The sequence below is a fragment of the Phyllobates terribilis genome, unplaced genomic scaffold, assembly GCF_046119375.1.
Source record: "Phyllobates terribilis strain yellow unplaced genomic scaffold, ASM4611937v1 Scaffold_1__5_contigs__length_1240528914, whole genome shotgun sequence".
NCBI lineage: Eukaryota > Metazoa > Chordata > Amphibia > Anura > Dendrobatidae > Phyllobates > Phyllobates terribilis.
Window position 1 is genome coordinate 67,346,952 of NW_027362761.1, and position 14,048 is coordinate 67,360,999.

The 14,048-nt window shown below is 42.7% G+C and overlaps 1 protein-coding gene across 1 annotated transcript in view; it reads left to right on the top strand.

Annotated features, from left to right (window-relative positions):
- The window catches only part of SUSD1 (sushi domain containing 1), a 644,959-nt gene that overhangs the window by 359,038 nt on the left and 271,873 nt on the right, over positions 1 to 14,048 (top strand). The window contains exon 19 of the mRNA XM_073663765.1: positions 2,314 to 2,503. Within this exon, the coding sequence (XP_073519866.1) occupies positions 2,314 to 2,503 (190 nt within the window). The remainder of the gene's footprint in view (positions 1 to 2,313; positions 2,504 to 14,048) is intronic.

Consider the following 14,048-nt stretch of genomic DNA (forward strand, 5'->3'; position numbering starts at 1 on the left):
ATGGTATTTAGCCTCAAACTGACATCATTCTGATGTTTGATTTTGATATCTGATCTTGTCCTAAAATGGACACTGTACACTAGAATTCTAGTCCTCTTCCACTCTGAAGAGACAATTTACTGATACTGTAAAACACAGCATTTTAGATGAATAAAACTACCTTTATTAAACATGTACTGGAGACACATCACACTTGTACTTCACAATAAAAATACCCAGTGTTTTTACTGCCAAGAGGTAAGGTTTTAGCTGCAGAAAAAAACGCATCAAAAATGTGAATATAGCATAATTGTTTAACTCAGTTAAATATTTTTAAAAGGCTTGATTTTTTTTTCTTTATCATATATTACTATGGCCTCCATGCCTAATACTAAACTCATACTCATATGTTCTTATCAGCAGTCAAATGGGCATAGGTTACACTAGACTGATTTTGACTCATTGACTTCTATAGAAGAATTTTCAAGAGGGAATGGGAGTAGGTGTGCTGTGTCATCACCTATTGTGAATGGTGGATTCTGTGTTATCCACAGTATATAGAGGTGTTGCCTTTCATTGAAATGCTGTCTGTGAAGATAATGAGTCTTCTGTAGATGAGAAGAAAGATAAGTCTAGTATAAGTCTTACTGGTCAGTCTGAAAGTTACAAGATTTCAGATTTTTTTTATATTGACAGTGATATGGAAAGTTTACAAAAAAAATTTAAACATTTTTAATATTGTAACATAAAAACCTGATCTAAACAGCAGGTCATTTTCTGACACATTAAAATGTCATATAGTGAGGTGGTCTCTTTTGGGATGCCACATGACCATTGCTACTGATCATATTACGCCGAATGATAACTTCGCCACACCATAATTCCCTGCCATGGTCAAGTGACTTGATACCACGTCAATGCTTGGCATTTTGAACATTGATACAGACTGGTACAGAATAAGGGAAGACTGTCATTGTGAAAGGGAAAATGGAAGGAGACAGAAACCAAAGGTAGAATTTGCCTATACAGTTGAGCACTGAAGATGGGACTGTTACAAGTTGTAAGCTTTTTTTGAAGAGATGAGCTCTAGTGGCTTTTGAACAATTGGATGGTCAGAGAGATCTGTTGTGATGAGAAAGGCCATTTCAGATACTGGGAAATGTCTGGTGATATGAGCTATATGGAGAAAAAAGGTCCTTGAGTAGCTTGTAATCAGTGATAATCATGGAACCCTTCTAAGAAAAAAATGATTGTCCAAGATCTAACAGCCCATTAACTGTAAAATAAGATATGTACCAGAGATTGGGATTCATATTCTTTGAATTCTAAAGATTCATTGATGTAATGATAGTCTTTAATCTTTTGGCAGCTGTTTGAAGTGTCAACGATAATTTTTGTGTCTATTGAAGCAAAAATTATTACATTTGACAAAAATTATCAGAAATTACTCTGATCATTCCAGTTTCGATATCTTTCCTTGGGTTGAGCATAAAGGCAATAGACATGAACACTTTTTCCCATGCTATGATGGATTGTTTCATCTGTTATTTGCAGCCCCTTCACAATAGACATTCTGATCACATTTAGAACGCTGTGTCATTGTGGATACATCTGTAAAAGGAACCCATCATGCTAAAAAAAATGCTATTAACTTGCACATACGGGGTTAATCTGCAGTTTAATAGCGTCCTAAAGCCATCCGACGCCCTCTCAGTGTGGCTGTAACCATGTCCGACCACTGATTGACAGCCAGCTCGGCTCGGCTTGTAACCACTTACTGATCGGTGACTGAAGCAGTACCGACAGCATCTCTATGGCTGAAAGCCAGAGGCTGCCGGGAGGATTAAAGATAATTTTTTAGGGCTTTCAATGCAGTGACCATCTACAGGTTAATAGCATTTTTTGACAAGACAGTTTCCCTTTAAGGACAACTTGATCTAAGTATTCAGTGACAAACATGTCTTAGGGTGGGTTGACACATACACAATTTTTATACAATGTCTTGCATTTATCAAGATACTTGCATTGCCGGTGGCATCGTTGCACTATAGAACAATGTACATCCAACCTTAAAGTGGATGTTTACTCTATATCAGTGTTTCCCAAACCCCATCCTCACGGCCCCCCACAGGTCATGTTTTCAGGATCTCCTTAGTATTACACAGGTGATTGAAGTATCATCAAGGAATTCTCTCACCTGTGCAATACTAAGGAGATCCTGAAAACATGACCTGTGGGGGGCCGTGAGGATGGGGTTTGGGAAACACTGCTCTATATGAACAAATTCTGTATTCTGGGTATTCTTACAATTCTACCCATTTCTCTATTTTTCAGTTCTTCATCTATGGGTGTAGGAGGAATGAGAAGAGCATCGCACACAAGCTGATATTTAATGTCACCACAGATGAGAAACAACCTGTTGTGTGCTTTAACCTGCAGAAAGGCATTAACTACACAGTGGATGTGGTGTCCGCATTTTACCCTCAGTATCCTCTGCAAATTTTTATGCTTACCCCAAATTCAGGTATGCATTCAATTATCATTTCACTATTTCAGATGGGAAATGAATCATGGAAATGTTCACTAGCTGAGCTAAGCAACAAGAGCATTTTAAATGTCTTTTAGATTAGGATTAGTGATGAGCGAGTATGTTTTGTTAATCCTTTCGCCGAGTATGCTCGGACGAGCACCGAGTAGTTACAGCTGCTCGGTGATATGTTTGAATCACTCCTTTGTGCATGTGAGGAATGTGTAAGAAATAGACATTCCTCACATGTATTAAAGCTGTCAAACAGTCACAAATCATGCACACAGGAGTGATTCAAACATAATACCGAGCATACTCGGCGAAAGGGTTAACAAAACATACTCGCTCATCACTAATTAGGATCACATGAGTTTACAAAAAAATCAGTCACATTTTCATTCAGAAAACTGGAACGATTTTTTTCTCACCTGTCATCCGTGTGCAATCCATTTTTTACATTAGCACTAATTAATCATTTACAAGACCATTTACAGTTTCCTATATTATAGAATTACAATGTATCTGTGACATGCAGATGTAGTGATGTTGCTTCAAAAGCATCCAGCAACTAGAGGGGTTAACACAGTCACAGGAGACAGGGAGTGGTTAGCAGAGCCGCAGGGGGATTGTGGGGAACTTGTTTATTAGTCTGGCTGCAGCCAAAGGGAAAAGTGGTGTGTGATCTGTGTCTCACAGAAGTGCCACCAAGGGAACAGGATTCAAGTCAAGAGTGAAGCTGAGCACAGGTCAGATAGACTTCCTGAACTAGGGGTGCAGGGTATCATCAGGCAGGAAGATAAGGACTGGAAGGAATTGTGTCACAGGGATCATCTCCCTCATAAAACCCTCCCCCTCTCCATCTCAATGCAGGATAAAGGATGCTGTGTACTACTGTGTCTTTGTGAAGGAAAAGCCTGTTGTTGTGGGAGCATAGAAGTGTGCTGCTAAAGAGACTTGATCTGTGCTGTACTGTGCTACTAAGAAAGACTGTTTATTAATGTGCCTTTAAGAAGAAACTGTTTGTTACTGAATCCTGTTGCTCAAGAGATTTGAACTGCTCTGGCCGTGTGGCTTCATTAAATGCTCAACTGTTCAACTGTTCATGAGGACTCTGGTCAAATGTGTCTGGTCAGCAAGTGAATCCATCTACGTGTCTGTGCCTGAGAGTCCATCCCCCTGTATGACTGAGAGGGCTGCAGTCTATGGTCACCATGAGTAGCGGTTCCGCCAGTATTCCAAAGAATTCATGAAACCTGTCTCGCCCCTATCTAAACTTAGTCTGTGTGCACGTAACATATATGTAAAAATCAGATGCTTTACTGTGGCTTAATATGGCATCCGACTTTTTTCTTGCACCCATCTGATTTTGGAGTGAAATTTTTTTTCACAGACAGTTTGTTTGTGAAAAAAAAATCAGTCATCAGCACTGACACATTGAATAACATTGATTCGAGTGCTATTTGATAAAAAAATCAGATGGCACCTTAAAGTGACCCTGATAGTTGATTCATGCTGCACTAAACACAGGCATCATGCGTCAGAAAAGAAAAGAAAAGTAAAACAGAAACATCAGCTCACCGGGTAGGAAAATATCTCAAAGTAGGGTGTGGTGCACCACAGCCTCAGGCCGTTTCCGGAGTGTTTGAAGTATGAAAAAGGAGAAAAAATGCCAGCAACTTCAAAAAATAAGTAAATTAAAACATCACATTTATTATAGTATGTAAAAATCCAAAGTGGAGATTAAAAATACATACAAAAGATGAGACAAGACTAAGATAGTCATTTCGAAATGCGTAGATTTGGTGTCTCATCTTTTGTACGTATTTTCAATCTTCCCTTTGGATTTTTACGTACTATAATAAATGTGATGTTTGAATTTACTTATTTTTGCGGTTGCTGGCATTTTTACTTCTTTTTCGTGCATCATGAATCAGAGTCTGGCTCTGGCATTTCAGGCAGGAACGTTTTACTGAAATGTTGCAGAGAAAATCTAGAAGCGGTGACCATGCCACTCAGGTGACTAGTTCAAGAGGCTGGTACCTGGCGGTTTCTCTCGAATCCACTCGCCTTGAATGAAAGGTCTCTCCCTACATATCTGTATAGGGAGAGACCTGTCAGACAAGTGGAGCGGGCCAGTGAACAGCTGTCAAGAACCAACCTCTAGTCACCCACGGAGCATGCTCTAGTCACCCAAGGAACATTTAGAAGACACCCTGGCTGGCTTTTAAATACGCCGCAGCGTTTCAGAGTAAAACATACCTGCCTAGAATGAGAGTCAGTGTTTGATTCATGCGCCCTCTAGTTCGGTCAGCATGTACCAGCTGTCATGTTCACTTTAAGTATTTAAAAGACTATTTAATTCTATATATTCAAATCCATCTCAAACAATGGGGTGAACTTTAGTTGTTTTAACACTAAATTCTTTACCAATACTATCTATGAGGTTTAGGAACAATGATAGACTATTCTAAAGTGTAACTTGCTTAATATACTCAGCACGACATCAAAAAGATTGTATATATCACTGCATTAATTTATTATTTTTAGCCCATTCTCTGTTACTTTTATTGAAATCTACAGATTTTTTTACCCTGTAGTATGGTCAGCTTGTTTTTTTCTGCCTGATTCTGATCTTCTACAAACTGTAATGTAACATTAATAGGATCTCTTCACTTGACGAGCCATATTAGATGGTGAGTGAGGTTTTTTTTTGCGAGACTTATATTTTTAATTAAATAAAGCTTTAGGTGCGTACTATACTGTATTTTATCCCAGTAAATTTTCTCAGAAGCCATTATTGCCAGTATAATATAATATTGGATGATGTCTGATAAGTATACGTAACATACAACAATTACCGTAATTAATTTTATGCAAAAAATTGGGGACATCGTTGCTTTCTTAAAGGGAACCTGTCATCTGATTCTGGTTCTGCCTGAACCATGGACAGCATGAATCGGACACCGGCTGTGTTATTAATATTGTGTATGCTTTAACATAAAACACACTTAGATAAGCACACCAGGGACTATGCATTGTCGGACTGACAGGTCTCTCCCTATGTGCGTTCATAGGGAGAATGCAGAAAGAACGAACATGAGAACACAAGGGATGATTCTATGTTATGTCTGATGTGATGAAAATACCTGTGTTTTACAATGTGTTTAGCAAGTTCTTGCTAGTTCTTGCTATTTCTTGATCACACTGGGAAATCTAGGCTGATCCAGTGCAGAAAATGTGTAAAGGTTATGAATGTCTGTGCCTGTTCAATAACATTTTCTACTTTGCACAGACAAAAACAGCTAGCATAGTCTTATTCGGCTATATAGTATTCTCACTAAATTTTAGGGCAGCATATCAAAAGTCACAATATGTCTACCGACTTTGGGCAAAGGGATTTCAATCCTGTTCTCTTAAAAAAAAAGGGCAACATTAGAGATCATGTGTTTTGATAGATACTGTCACCTTGACCCATAAGGATTGAACATATTGTTCTTTGCCAGGCAGGCTGCTTATAGCTTGGCCGAACGCACAATGTCCTGTCCAAGGTAGTGGGTGGGCATCTAGTGTTTGGTGACCTATTGTTTGGATGCCTAGGAGAAAGCCATATTCCTAACATATATTTCTGCGCTATGTACCACGTGAAATGCCTTTTTTTTAAAAGTGTAACTCTATTGTAAAATAAAGTACATGTCAGTCATGTACATGTGCTGTCAATCTCTGAATAGGACAGCTTACTTGACTGATTTAAATGAATAAAATACAGACTTTTTCCTGCAAAACTATAAATCAGTTTCCTCATCTCCATTTACTCTATAATCTGCTGCCTGTAGATCAGACACCATGTTCAACGTGACAATTTCCCTTTAAGACAATCATTTGTATTTCAGCATTATGTCTCATTTTAATTACTGTCCATTCATTACAGTATATTATAAGAGAAAGGACACAGATTAATGCAAAACATATCATAATCAGAAATTAACTATAATTAGCTCTCTAAAAATGGCCTTAATGATCATATGAAGATCTAATTTTGCTGTAGTGTTTGGAAATCAGCTCAGATAATGCAGCCGGTTTTATTCCGTAATAAGGAGGAAGCAAGAGTCAGTAAATAGGTTAGAAGCACGTGAAAGAAACATAAAATACATAGAGCTGCAATTTACAGATTATAAGTAAAAATATCACCAGAAAATGTACACTTTTTATGTGATCGAATCAGGACAAAATTCATAATTTCCCCTTTTGAGACTGAGGACAGATCTACAAATGTGAGATGTAGATAGTTGATAAAAAGGGCTAATGTTGTTATCAGCAGCCAGAGTACCAATTTGCAGTCATCTAAACATATGTTATGTCTAACATGATAAAGAAACATGTGTAAGTGAATATACAGACAGAATGTTTAACTCAGACTGCCCTATATACAATATCAAACACATACAAATGTAGCAGAACTGAACTTCTCATTTAATTCTATGGGGCTGCAAAGTTTATGCAACATAATAATATGCAATTTCTTTCAATCATGTGTAAGCTGTGTACCGGAGTGGGCTCCCCAGTATATAGCGCAGTCACGAACAAGGAAAATGAATCCAACACCAGTTCATTCACCGAAAGTATCTTACTTGAATGTGTGGAAGACCGTAACCAGAAAGAGGGGGAATATTCAAAGAAATTCACAGACACTCAGCTGAGGGGCCAAGGCACTTGTGCTGTACAGAGTGGTGCCCTGCAATATGTGCCAACTATACTTACTATATCTTTGACTACAGGTAAGCCTGTGTAAACTAACTGCCAATTACCTGTTAATACCTAGTATCCAGAATAATTGAATGTGTGTAGTCTGGGCTCACCTGCGGTACGGCACAACAGCTTACAATTAGTGATGGGTGAGCACTAAAATTCTCGGGTGCTCGATATGCAGGTCGAGCAAATTGGAATACTCGGGTGCACGACCCGAGCAATGAGCCCAATGTAAGTCTATGGGAAACTCGAGCATTTTTCAGGCAGCACACCCCCGCGGTCTGCAGAGGGTCTAAAAATTGCCCAAATCGATGGGAACAGTGCTCAAATGACATGGGAACAGCATGGGGAAGACCCCTGGAAGCATTTCTGACTTACAGGTCACTGCTGTGAACAACGTTGTCAGAAGTATTACGCCACTTTTACGGACTCACAATAAAACATAAAAAAAACGAAACCAAAATGGATTTTCCTGGGAAATATGTTAAAGAACATCCTTTCCAGGCTAATGACTTGTATATAAGGCAAAATAAATAACCAAAAACAAAAATACTCCTCCACACCTTGGGCTATGTTCACACATAGCGTTTTTGATGCGTTTTTGCACTTTTGCATTGCTTTCAACTGTGACAAATGCATTCACCGGGAAATGTCATTTTAACATTTTACAACCTTATTGGGCCATGTGTTGTGTGAGACATGATCACACACATCCTGTTTCATTTATGATGGAGGGAAAGTCACAAAGCCTATTTTTATAGGGCCAGCCGTTGGCCCTCACTATTCTTAGAGAGCCATCAGCCGGCTATGCTTTATTGTTTCCATTACTAAAGAGTGGGTCTCCTATACTATTATTGCATATGCAGTGAGGGGCAGGTCTGCCCAAAATTTGGATGTACCCCAATACCCCTTTGAAAATTTGGACGCACCCCAATACCCATTTGAAGAGGAGACTTAGAGGAGGGCCTCTTGAAAACAATATTCCCATTATTAGGAAGTGGGTCTCCCATACTGTTTGCCTATGCAGTGAATGCAAGGGCCATCAAAAATTTGGACCTACTCCAATGCCCCTTGGAAGAGACGTAGAGGAGGGCCTCCTGAAAAAAAATGTTCCCATTATTAGGAAGTGGGTCTCCCATTGTATTTTCCTATGCAGTGAATGCAAGGGTTGCCAAAAATTTGGAGGCACTCTAATGCCCCTTGGAAGAGACGTGGAAGTCAGAGGGCCAGCTGAAAACAATGTTTATAGTTACATAGTTAGTAAAGCCGAATAAAGACTTGCGTCCATCAAGTTCGACCTGTAAGTTATGTGGTTGCTAAAGTTGATCCAGAGGAGGGCAAAAACCCCAAATGATTTGGCCAATCTTCACCTGAGGAAAAATTCCCTCCCGACTCTGAAACCAGCAGTCAGAATAAATCCCTGTATCAACTTACTATTTTATTCTATTTTTAAGTATATGCTGAAATCTGCCTGGTATCTAGAAATGCATCCAGTCCCCGCTTGAACTGGTTTAGTGAATCCGACATTACCGTCTCCTCACTCAGTGAATTCCATATTCTCACTGCTCTTACCGTAAAGAACCCCTTCCTATGCTGGTGCTGGAACCTTTTCTCTTCCAGTCTTAGTGAGTGCCCTCTTGTTACTGTAATATCCCTCCTTTTGAACAAATCCCTGGCAAGGTCTCTATACTGTCCCCTAACATATTTGTACACATTTATTATATCCCCACTCAACTTTCTTTTCTCCAGGCTGAATAGTCCTAGTTTTGCCAACCTCTCTGGGTATTGCAGTCCCTCCAATCCCCTTATTAATTTTGTTTCCCTCCTTTGTACCTTTTCAAGCTCGTTTATATCCTTTCTATATATTGGGGCCCATAACTGAGCACAGTATTCCAAGTGTGGTCTGACCAGTGCTTTGTACAGTGGAAGAACAATGTTCTCATCCTTTGCAGCTATACCTCTTCTGATACATCCCATTACCCTGTTTGCCCTTAGGAAGTGGGTCTCCCATTGTGTTTGCCTATGCAGTGAATGCAAGGGTTGCCAAAAATTTGGAGGCACTCCAATGCCCCTTGGAAGAGACGTGGAGGTCAGAGGGCCTCCTGAAAACAATGTTCCCATTATTAGGAAGTGGGTCTCCCATAGTGTTGGCCTATGCAGTGAATGCAAGAGCTGCCAAAAATTTGGAGGCACTCCAATGCCTCTTGGAAGAGACGTAGAGGGTCTCACAAAAAAATGTTCCCATTATTAGGAAGTGGGTCTCCCATAGTGTTGGCCTATGCATTGAATGAAAGGGCTGAAAAAAAAATTGTGAGGCACTCCAATGCCCCTTGGAAGAGACGTAGAGGGCCTCACAAAAAAATGTTCCCATTAGAAAGGAGCGAGTCTCCTATACATGTACTGCCCATGCACTAAGTGTATGGGCTGACAAATATTTACCCCTGGGGGGTATACATGAACATATGAACATACTGTATGAACATTTTTTTTTTTACGGGCAGCATAAACACCCTTTAAAAAAATGATGTGGGTGTTGCATCACGAACCACGGTCACCCTGGTGATATGGTGGTGGAGGATGAGGATGAGGAGAAGGAGGAGGACAAGAGCAAATAGCCAAAATCAAGAAGCGTATACCCATGTCTGGGTGTGAAAAGGTGCATGGGAATACACCTCCCAATAAAAGGCACTAAAAACCCGATCTGATAAAACGCTAGCGGCAGGGCAGGCCAGGACCTCCAAGGCGTAGAGAGCCAGTTCATTCCACGTGTCCAGCTTGGATACCCAATAATTATCAGGCACAGAGGAATCATGGAGGACGTTGGTACGGTCGGCAAGGTGCTCCCTCAGCATCTTCCCAAACTCTGCACTTCTTGTGAGAGTACTCCGCGCCTCAGAGCCTGTGCGATGGGAGGGGCTGAGAAAACTCTCCCAGAACTTTGACAGTGTTCCCCTGCCTCTGCTGAATTGGAGTTGTGTCTCTCTCGCCAGTACTTCTTGGTTGGCCAACGAACTGTGACCTGCCGCCAGCATTTTCAGATGTGAATTTTTTTAATAGTTCCACAACAAGGGCCTTAAGGTACTGCCCCCATTTTGAAGACCTGTCCGCCTCAGGAATAAGAGATATAAAGTTCTCCTTGTAGCGTGGGTCTAGAAGTGTCACCAACCAGTAATGACTGTCACCCAAAATTTTGAGAACGTGAGGGTCATGGGAAAGGCAAAGTAACATAAACTCAGCCATGAGTGCCAGATTGCTAACGAGCAAGACTTCCGTGTCCTCACCAAGAGGATGACTGACCATGCTCTCCTCCTCCTCATCCTCCCTGTCCTCAGGCCATCCATGCTGAACAGACGGTATGACAGTTGTGCAGGTTGTACCGTCTATAGTGCATGAAACTAGCTCCTGTCCTTCCTCCTCCTCCTCCTCCTCATTGTCACCCAATCCACTTGGGATGAGATGAGGCTGGGCTGTGTGTAATCACCCTGTATGGTTCCTTGCTCCATCTCATCGTGCTCCGCCTGCAATGCATCCTCTTTGATTGTGAGCAGAGAGCATTTCAGAAGACAGAGAAGCGGGATGGTGATGCTAATTATGGCGTCATCGCCGCTCACCATCTTGGTGGAGTCCTCAAAGTTTTGGAGGATGGTACATATGTCTGACATCCATGTCCACTCCTGAGGTCCTATGTGTGGAGTCTGAACTGAATACCGATGGCCTTGTTGACGCTGGTAGTCAATAACTGCCCTCTTCTGCTCACAAATCCTTCCCAACATCTGCAGTGTAGAGTTACAATGCGTTGGGACATCACACACCAGTCGGTGAGCTGGAAGCTACAAACGCTGCTGGAGCATGGCAAGGGCGGCGGAAGCTGTAGCTGACTTTCTAAAATGGGCACACAGGCAGCATATTTTGACAAGCTGATCCGGCAGCTCCGTGTAGGTTTGGAGAAACCGCTGAACCATGAGGTTAAGCACATGGACCAGGCATGGTACATGTGTGAGCTCGCCTCGCCTCAGAGCCGCCACCAGGTTCCGGATATTGTCACACACGACCATGCCTGGCTGTAGGTTCAGCAGTGTCAGCCACAGATCTGCCTGCTCTTTCAGAGCTGTCCACAACTCTTCAGCATTGTGTGGTGTGTCACCTAAGCATATTAGCTTCAGCACAACCTGTTGCCGCTTGGCTGAGGCAGTGCTGCAATGCTCCCAGCTTGTGACTGATTTGGTCATTTCAAAGATGGAGGCTGAAGAGGAGGAGGAGGCTGAGGAGGATGAGGTGCAGGAGCTATAGACTGTAGGGGCAACCCTGATTGACCTAGGGCCCACAATCCTCGACGTCGGGAGAATGTGTTCCGACCAAGATCCGACTGTGTCCCGGCTTTCACTTTGTTAACCCAGTGTGCCGTCCTTGCCCACAAGCACTTGTCCACGTGTCCATGGTTAGGTGGACTTTCCCGGTAACTGCGTTGTTGAGGGCACGGCTAATGTTGTGGGACACATGCTTGTGTAATGCGGGGACGACACACCGGGAGTAATAGTGGCAGCTGGGGACTGAGTACCGAGGGACGGCTCCACCATCAGGTTGCGGAAAGCTTCCGTCTCCGCGAGCCTAAAAGGCAACATTTCGAGCGCAAGCAGTTGCGAAATGTGGGAATTTAGTAATGTGGCCTGTGGGGCATTGGCTGTGTATTTGCGTTTGCGTTCCAAGGACTGGGTATGGACAACTGAACGCTGCTCTGGGACAAGAACGTGCTTGCTGATGGTGCTAGTTGAGAGTGTGCAACAACGGGTGCAGGGCAGGAGGCACCTTTCCATGCACTATGGACAGGGGATTGGCTTGCACGCACAACAGCAGAAGAAGCAGTGGTGTCACCCGCAGACACTGTTCCTGGACCCTGGGGTTTGGCCCACAAAGTCAGGTGCTTTGCTGCCATGTGCCTGATCATGCTTGTGGTGGTCAGGCTGGTAGTTTTGCTACCCCTGCTGATGCTGGCCTGGCAGGTGGTGCAAATGGCCTTTTTGGGGTTATCGGCAGAGTCTTTAAAAAACAACCAGACTCGAGAAGACCTAATAGTTGTACTGGCAACTTTCGTCGTGTTGGTGCTACGGAGAACTGTTGCCCACCTTCTGTATGCGGCCACCACACTGCTTCTTCCTGCCTGTTGGGGTGCTCTGCCTCCCCCCCATGTGTGCTGCTGTCCTCGCTCTGCATGTTCTCCTGCCATGATGGGTCAGTTACTATTTCATCCACCACCTCGTCTTCCACTTCCGCACCCTGGTCCTCCTCCTGACTTTCTGGCAATTGTGCCTCATCATCGTCCACCTCTTGTGACACTTTCCCACCGTCGCCTTCGTGTGACCATGGCTGCTCAAATATTTGGGCATCGCTTGCCCCGCTTCAAGTGGACCAGACGAGAGGCCTGAATCTATAAATGGAAAAGTGAACAGCTCTTCGGAGTGTCCAAATGTGGGATCAGGTGTCTCCGGGCACTCGGCATGGTGGGAGGAAAGAGGATCAGGGTGAGGAATGTGCGGTCCAGACTCACGGCTACTGAGACTTGACCGTGTGGAAGAAAGGGTGGTGGTGGTGCCTAAGTGACTGGAAGCATTATCTTCTATCCAACCAATAACCTTTTCACACTGCTCTGTGTTCAATAGTGGTGTTCTGCGGTCCATATTAATTGGGACAGGAAGGTCGAGCGAGAAGATGTGGGTGTTGTTGTGGCACAATTTCAGCTTGCCCATGGCCTCGGCCTCTGCATGCACCATCACCATCACGTCCAGTTCCCCGACCTTTGCCACGCGCCTTGCCCATTTTAAATGGAGGACAATGTCTTCCACGCTCACTACAAATGGCTGAATTTGGAGCGAACTTATATGTGATCCGTGTGACGGACAAACCACAGTTTTAAATAGCTAGCCTATAGGTAACTATGTTTAACAGCGCCGACCTTGTGTCAATAAGTTCGCTGACACAGTGAACAAAATTTCAATGGAGGCCAGAAATGGCAATATTTTCAGTGCAATTATATGTGATGCATGTGACGGACAAGCCACAGTTTTAAATAGCTGGCCTGTAGGTAACTATTTTTAACAGCAAACTGATGTCAATAACTTCGCTGACACACTGAAACAAAATTTTAATGGAGGCCAGAAATGGCAGAATTTTCAGCACAATTATATGTGATCCGTGTAATGGCCAAATCACAGTTTTAAATAGCTGGATGTTTAGCGCTGTAATATGGAAAGTTCCTGGCTGTATTCTGCAATGCCAACAAGCAAATGGCACAGAAAAACGGTGTTCTCTGGATTGCTTTTTTAGCAAATAATCAGAATTAAGATAAAAAAAATTATTCCCGGCCCCTGATACCTGGGACTATTTCTACAAATATCTGTAAAAGCACCAGCAGATATACCCTGCCTGCCTGCCTAGCACTGATATCTCTGCAGCTGGATTAGTTCTCAGAAGGACTGTTAGTTAAGATGGATATGTAGAGAATCTTGTAGAATACCTACACTAACTAATAAACAAAGTAACCAACATACGTCACACAAATGATATGGTCACTCCAAAATTGATATGACAACACACATCACCCCTTATAAGGGGTGATGTGTGTTGTTAACTAATAAACAAGCAAATCTCTCCCTAGCTCAGCAGCTGCTCTCCCTACACTGCCTGATTGTGGAGTAGACTGTGACGAGCATGGCGGCGCCAGGTCTTATATACACCTGATGATGCTGTGCGGCCAGCCAATCACTGTAATGCCCACAACCAACATGGCTACGGCATTACA